General features: G+C 36.4%; 1 protein-coding gene across 10 annotated transcripts in view; it reads left to right on the top strand.

The window, feature by feature from the left end:
* CBLB (Cbl proto-oncogene B) overlaps positions 1–7,877 on the top strand; it is a 261,652-nt gene that overhangs the window by 148,605 nt on the left and 105,170 nt on the right. For all 10 annotated transcript variants that reach the window (XM_032299212.1, XM_032299211.1, XM_032299213.1 and 7 more), the window contains one exon: positions 730–933. In XM_032299212.1, the coding sequence (XP_032155103.1) occupies positions 730–933 (204 nt within the window). The remainder of the gene's footprint in view (positions 1–729; positions 934–7,877) is intronic.

Below are 7,877 nucleotides of genomic sequence, written 5' to 3' on the forward strand. Positions count from 1 at the left end.
CAATGAACATAGGAGACTTTAAGCAAAATATCCAATATTGACTAGTAAATACATTTCCACCCTGAAAGTATTTGCACAAATCTTTTTGCATCATGTTGTTTAAAAGCAAGATAAGGGGCAGAACTTAGTGTCTCACAGAGTAGTTTATATTCCAGATCAGCTGTGTGTCAGGATGACAAGCTTTCAGGACAGATGATGGTTTCTGAATATAAATGTATACATTTTAAATTTTCCTAATTGTGGATAAAGATTTTTAAATACACAGGCAGTTAAAGCAAATATTTAGCCATAGTTAGATGCACAGGAACTTTTCTAAACTAGATTTTGAATTTTATTTTTCTCACCAGTACTACCGCTTTATTATAAATTTTTACCAAAATGTACTTTTAGTACTGCTGTCTTTTCATAAAGAGAGATATGATTCAATTTCCAGTTTTCTTCAGGACTCTAATGCATTGAGACATTAGAATTATAAGTGAACATTCAGGAAAATAAAGAGGCTCCTTTTCTTGGGAAAGTCAAACTTTTAAAAATACTACTTTTTCTTAGGAAACAGAAATTACTGACTATTATATATTTTGTTGGCTCCGTCTTTTACACCCACTGTCTCTTCAAGACAAGTATTCCCCCACCCCCTACCCCAAAAACTTTTTTTGGGAAGGACAACTTTTTTATAGTTGTAAAACATTAGCATTTCTGAACCAATCAATGAATTTTCTATTTGTTTAGGAGTCGGATGGTCAGGGCTGCCCTTTCTGTCGTTGTGAAATAAAAGGAACTGAGCCCATAATCGTGGACCCCTTTGATCCAAGAGATGAAGGCTCCAGGTGTTGCAGCATCATTGACCCCTTTGGCATGCCGATGCTCGACTTGGACGACGATGATGATCGAGAGGAGTCCTTGATGATGAATCGGTTGGCGAACGTCCGAAAGGTAGAACCAGAAAACGTGGGTTTAGTTACAGTGGTGTGACCATGTGAAAAACAAATGATGCCATCATAAATGGATTATGACTGAGTGTATTTGAGTTTAGAAAAAATGCGTGCGCACGCGCACACACACACACGTATGCTCTCTCTCTCTCTCTCTCTCTAGCCTAGGCCTACACAGCGTCAGGATCATCATCACTGTCTTCTACCTCCACGTCTTTTCCCACTGGAAGGTCTCCAGGGGCAGTAACACAGGTGGAGCTGTTATCTCCTGTGATAGCGGCGCCTTCTTCTAAAATACTCCTGAAGAACCTATCTGAAACTATGTTACAGTTAACTTTTTTTCATAAGTAGGAGTATACTCTAAAATCATGATAAAAAGTTTAGTAAATACATAAGCCAGTAACATAGTCATTTATTGTCATTATCACGTATTATGTACTGTACATAATTATATATGTGGTATACTTTTATGCAACTGGCTGCATAGTAGGTTTGTTTACACCAGCGTCACACAAACACATGAGTAATGCTTTGTGCTACAGCATTAAGATGGCTATGATGTCACCTGGCATTGGAATTTGTCAGCTTCATTATAATCTTATCTTATGGGATCACCATGATATGTGTAGTCCATCATTGAAATGTCATTGTGCAGGGCAGAAGGATAATGTTGACAAGCTGATATAAGCAGAGATTGAGAGAGAGCTAGATTCTATTCAAGGTATTCTCACTGGTTTTAAACATCATAATGAGAGGTGATGAGACTGTTTGTGTAGAATTAAACATCATCTAACACTGGCAGTATCAGACCTGTGAAGGAAATATTTAAGAAAGGAAATTATTAAAGTTGGAAATGGTGAAACTGAACTTGATTAAAAATAATTCTTTGTTCAAGTCGAGAAGAAGTCTCTGTTAGAGTTTTTTTTCTTCATGGAAAGGCTGTCTCTCTGTTTGGCTTCCGGGAGGTCACATAAGATGTACCTTTGTGAATTTACCAGAGTCTGAGTTTGCTCATCAAAGTTGTTGACTCAGAAAAATTGACCTTGTCAGCTCACTGAGAATGGACGTTACTGCCCAGTAAAGTTTATATAACCAAGTACACAACAGACTAATCAATGAACCAGAATGTCAACTGATTAATTTGTAGACCGGAAATATAGTGGTCAAGAGAGGTAGACTCTTGGATATAAGGCTATTCCCTGGACAGAAAGATATATGAAATCCCAATTAGGTTCACAAATTTTTTGCTCTCAGAATCAGAGAAATGGGATTGAGTGGTGTGAAAGGTCTGCATATAGGTGCCACCCTTCCTCCTGACTTGGGCAGACGTGGCTAATCAGTCATGATACTTATCCCCACTGAATTCAGTCTTGGCCTACAGAGCCTTTTCAATATAGCCCTGAAGATCTTCCACTGTAATTCATTACGATTTGGCAGGTAGCATGAAACCTATTTGCCATTGTCACCAGGTGGAGTGATGATAATGTGTAATGGCATCAGATTATATTCACTATATTCATCAATCTCTGTAGTAATGAAATGCTTGGTACTGGAATTTCGACGAGGCATTTCTTTGAGTTACTTTATTTTTAGAGCCGTGTCTGAGTTTTCCTCTTGAGAAAATCCTGCGTTTTCTCCATTCCAATGTTCCCTGCTGACCAAATATGTTCCTTTAGGATATTTTACCTACAAAATTTTACATATGAAGATATGTTAACATCACCAACATGGCTACTCTCAAATTTTGTTTTTTTCTGAAATGATTTTTATTATTTATCTTACTGTTTTTTAATACATTTTATAATTTAATACTCAGAAAACTACATATAACTTCACTCTCTAATCCCAACAGATAGAGTTTTTATTAATAGTTTGAATTATATGATTTCTTAAATATAAGAAACAAAAAAAGGAAAGTAGTTATTCCTCTGCAATCCTAAAGGATGAACAAGAAAGAATAATCTCAAATCAAACCAGACTTGAGACTTGAGTCTCAAAACAGAGTGAGCTTGAGGAAGACCTGGAATAAAGCACCAGTTCTGCGACAGAATAGTCATGGGATGCTAGGCAAGTTATATAACCTCCTACTTCCTCAGCTTCCTTCTTTGTAAAACAGAAAAATAATGGTAGCTTCTCCATTGAGTGTTGTGATGATCAAATGGGATCAAAGACTTAAGAATCTTGAAGAATGTCAGGTCACCGAGGTCATAAATGTTCACTATATTATTACCAATGCTAATTAAAATTAATAATGCTATGTAATACACATTCTAGGATATACTCCATAATCTGAGTTAGTAGAAATCATTTCATTTGGTCAGGCGCAGTGGCTCACGCCTGTAATCCCAGAATTTTGGGAGGCCAAGGTGGTTGGATGATGAGGTCAGGAGTTCGAGACCAGCCTGACCAACATGATAAAACCCTGTCTCTACTAAAAATACAGAAATTAGCTGGGCATGGTGGTGCATGCCTGTAATTCCAGCTACTCAGGAAACTGAGGTAGGAGAATTGCTTGAACCTGGGAGGCAGAGGTTGCGGTGAGCAAAGATCATGCCACTGCACTCCAGCCTGGGCGACAGAGTGGGACTCTGTCTAAAAAAAAAAAAAAAAAAAAAAAATCATTCCATCACTATGCATGTGAGAGAGCAACATATGGGGAATTGGTAATAATTGATGTACTGTTCTCTTGAAGACGTAAGTTTGAATACTGGCTCTACAATGTACAAAAACAAAAAAATCACATGACTAGTCTGAGTCTAATTTCCTCTTCTGAAAGATGAGAAGAATAATACCTACCTAAATTGTTGAGAGAATAACATATGTTATTAATGCTGGTTTTATTGATTTGTGATCCTTCTTACTGCAAACTAAGAATCATTTTTACATTTTAAGTGGTATATATTTAAATTACCTTATAAGTACCTACAAAATGTCCTTAATTTTATATCTTGTCCTAAAATATTCACTGGCCCTTTAAGAAAAAGTTTGCAGCCCCAGGTCTAGGACATAATAAGCATTTAAAGAATGTTTATTGAATGGTTGGATAATAGAGAATGACAGAAAAGTATCTGAGATACAACAGCTCAAGTAGTTCAAGTGCTCCACGTGGCAATGTTTTTCAACTGTGAAGACATTTCAATTTTCTTTACTAAATGGGGTTTCATCTTCAGTGATCTATGTCAGAGGGTGGGTCTGGGCTTTAAGAGAAATTCTTTCAAGAATTTTGTATACCTTACCACTTGGGGGAAAACAGTATTTGCCTTTGTGAATTTGGGAAGAGTCACAGTTTCAACCTGCTTTCCATTGAATTAAGTTGAAGCTTGAGCATCTTTTCTGTAGTGGCACTAACAATCCAAAGGAAATGCTGGGAACGTAACATGAGAAGCAGAATGTTCCAGGGTGACTCTAGTGTTTTTCCCTGATCTTTTCACATGCTCTCAAGACCATTCACATTTCATTCTCACTGGCACACTGATGAGCTTTCTGCCAAGGGAGCTGAGAGATTTTTACATTGATCCTCAAGCATTATTGTCCTAGACGTCACACTTCAGTAGCTTATTAGGCAGTCGGCAGTGTTTACTTCACAATAATCTTGTTATACTTTCCTATGGCCGTTAGATATTTTAGACATTTAATCCATTTGTAGTTATTTGTTTTTAAGTTGAAGAGTTATATTTCAACTAAATGTCTTTATGTCTACTCATCTGCCTATAGTCAATGAAGCTGATTGTGACTTTATCATACTCTTAAATGTGTACCAGTTAATTTTCAATAAAACCTAAATTTTTATGTATATATAAGCATTGATCTTTTTGAATAATTTGGAAAAATATTGCTATGACATTATGTTCTTATAGTGCTTTATATATACTTCTCTATATCAAGAGTTACACTAAAGTTATATTTTATTTAAATGACTATCTTTTCTACTAGACTGTTAACTCTTAAGGCCAAGGTCAATGCCTTGTGTTTGTGTTCCCCGGCACCTAAATACAGTCAGTAAATAGTTGCTAAGTGAACTAATAAATGCACACGCCTGCACATATATTCCTTTAGGCCAATGATCTAATCTTATGCATATTTTTTACTTTGTTCCAACCTGAATACTAAATATATATATACACAAAACGTGAAACTGATAGATTTTATCCAGTTTTTTCTTACAGGAGTGGTTATAAACAAATATCACATGGTCATTTTGACATAGAGTTCTTCTACCTGAATGTCCTTCCTCTGTTTTTTAAATCATTCTTTGTCATTGATTCATGCATTTTCATTCATTTACTCATTCATTTATTTTTAAATTAACTAATTAATTAATTAGTATAGAGCTGGAGCCTTGCTCTGTTTCCCAGGCTAGAGTGCAGTGGCACCATCTTGGTTCACCGCAACCTCTGCCTCCTGGATTCAAGTGAATTTTTACCTCAGCCTCCTAAGTAGCTAGAAATACAGATGTCTGCCACCATGCCTGGCTAATTTTTGTATTTTTAGTAGAGACAGTGTTTCACCATGTTGACCAGGCTGGTCTCAAACTCCTGACCTCAAGTAATGCAGCTGCCACTGCCTCCCAAAGTGCTAGGACTACAGGCATGAGCCACCATGACTGCCCTTACTCATTTATTTTTGAAACATTTTATTCTCTCAGTTAAAAGAGTGACTGCCAATGATTGTCCAACAGAATGATTCCATTGTTTCTATCTGCCATTTTGAATACTCATCTGATCTTTTTCTTCTTTTATGAGTGGGCTGATGATAATATTATGAAATTGTTTCTGCCTGTCTTAAGCATATTAGATTATTTAAATGAATAATGCTTCCATTGTAACATGGAACACTGCTTTGATTTTATATTCCTGTTACCATGGTGATATCCACAGCTGGCGTTTATAAATAGTAGCATACCTAACATATAGTGTATTTCTATTATTTCTTTTATAGTTAAATGTGTTTAGTAATGCCAATCATTATAGAAGCAAATAGAACCTAAAAGTCTAACACATACTTTTTGATTCCCTCCTTGATAGAAAGTATTTTATGATTATAACTACAATATGTTCTAGATTTTGCCTGAATCTGTATCATTGCTTGAGTTTTCAAGCTGCCAAAATCCTAGGATGATTAGATCTGATGTGAGCCCTAGGAGAAAGTCCAGGATGTGATTGGTAAGATCACAACCTTCTCTCTGACTTCAGTCAGATCAGAGCTAAAAAAGAGTATCTGTTGCCACCCAGAGATTTGCTTCATTTTGCCAGAGAATTAAGAGGAATCTTAACAGTTTTTAACAATATTAACCACCAAGTATATGACATTTACATTTGAAATAAATAAATATTTGCATATAAAATTAAAATGTTGACAGACTGAACTAGTAAATGAGCCCAGATTAGTTCTTATGGTCTTACACATTATATTTCCTTAAAATAATATTTAAAATCTTAATGAAGGGCCATATTAGAACAAAAATGGGTATGACCAGAAGTCAAGGGAGTTATTCTTCTATCTTTGTTATGCATTCTTCTTTATGGCCTTCTTTAATTAAAATAGATATTGCTAATTAAAAATCTAGCATGTCATCTAAGTATTGCTTTTTCTGATATGAAGAAAGCATCTATAGCAGGGGTCCCCAAATCCCAGGCCCTGGACCAGTACCAGTCTGTGGCCTGTTAGGAACCGGGCCGCACAGCAGGAAGTGAGCAACAGGCTAGTGAGCAAAGCTTCACCTGTATTTACAGCCACTCCCCATAGCTCGCATTACCGCCTGAGCTCTGCTTCCTCTCACATCAGCAATGGCAGTGGATTCTCATAGGAGTATGAACCCTATTTTGAACTGCACATGGGAGGGATCTAGGCTGTGCGCTCCTTAGGAAAATATAATGCCTGATGATCTGTCCCTGTCTCCCATCACCCCTAGATGGGACTGTCCAGTTGAAGGAAAATAAGCTCAGGGCTCCCACTGATTCTAAATTATGATGAAGCATGTAATTATTCCATTATATATTACAATGTAACAATAACAGAAATAATGTGCACAATAAATGTAACACGACTGAATCATCCCAAAACCATTCCCTTCCCCTCCCTGCCACTGTTCATGGAAAAATTGTCTTCTATGAAGCCAGTACCTGGTACCAAAAGGTTAGGGACTGATGCTCCATAGTATTCCTGATTCTAAGGAGAGGCTTATGTGTACATATCAGTGTTTTTGCAGCTATTTTTAGGAGGGTGTTACTTATTTATGTTTTCTGTTTAAATCTGAATCACAGGAGTAGAGTCCATGTTGGAGCAGTAAAGACAAAAATTACAACAGAAGCGAAATACAAAAATAAAAGTAGACATTTGAAATGTAGAACATGGTTCTCAACTATAGGCAATTTTACCTCTTGAGGATATTCAGTAATGTATAGGGACATTTTTGTTTTCTCAATGACTAAAGGATGGTAAATACTGCAGGCATTGAGTGGGAAGGGTCAGAGATACTAAACGTCTTTCAACTCATGAGGGGTCCTACCCAAGAAGGATTATTCTGACTGTAGTACTAATAAGTCTAGTCCTCACCATTCCCTTCCCACAATATTTAAGTAGGGTCATGAGTGACAGTAAGGAATCCAAAGGCAAGGTTTGTTGTCTTTTACTTGCTTTCTGTTTACTGATTTTCTAAAAGTTCTTCATGCAAAATAGTGGTATTTTCTTTATTAGCATGTGGTTAACAAAAGAAACAACTGCCTCATCCAAATGATGTCAGTATTAAAGATGTTGTTACGTATGTCTCAAAAATAACTTCAGTACATAGTATATTAGAAGAAGCCACATTTGAAATCTTGTACCCAGTTTTTAGTCCACTGCCTCTGCTAGATTGTCAGCTCCTTGAGGGCGCAGGCTATGCCTTATTTATTTATTTATTTATTTATTTTATTTGCATTCTTAGAGCTTTGCATAGTGCTTGAC

The sequence above is a fragment of the Sapajus apella genome, unplaced genomic scaffold, assembly GCF_009761245.1.
Source record: "Sapajus apella isolate SASKATOON/1434 unplaced genomic scaffold, GSC_monkey_1.0 scaffold40, whole genome shotgun sequence".
In the NCBI taxonomy this organism is placed as follows: Eukaryota; Metazoa; Chordata; class Mammalia; order Primates; family Cebidae; genus Sapajus; species Sapajus apella.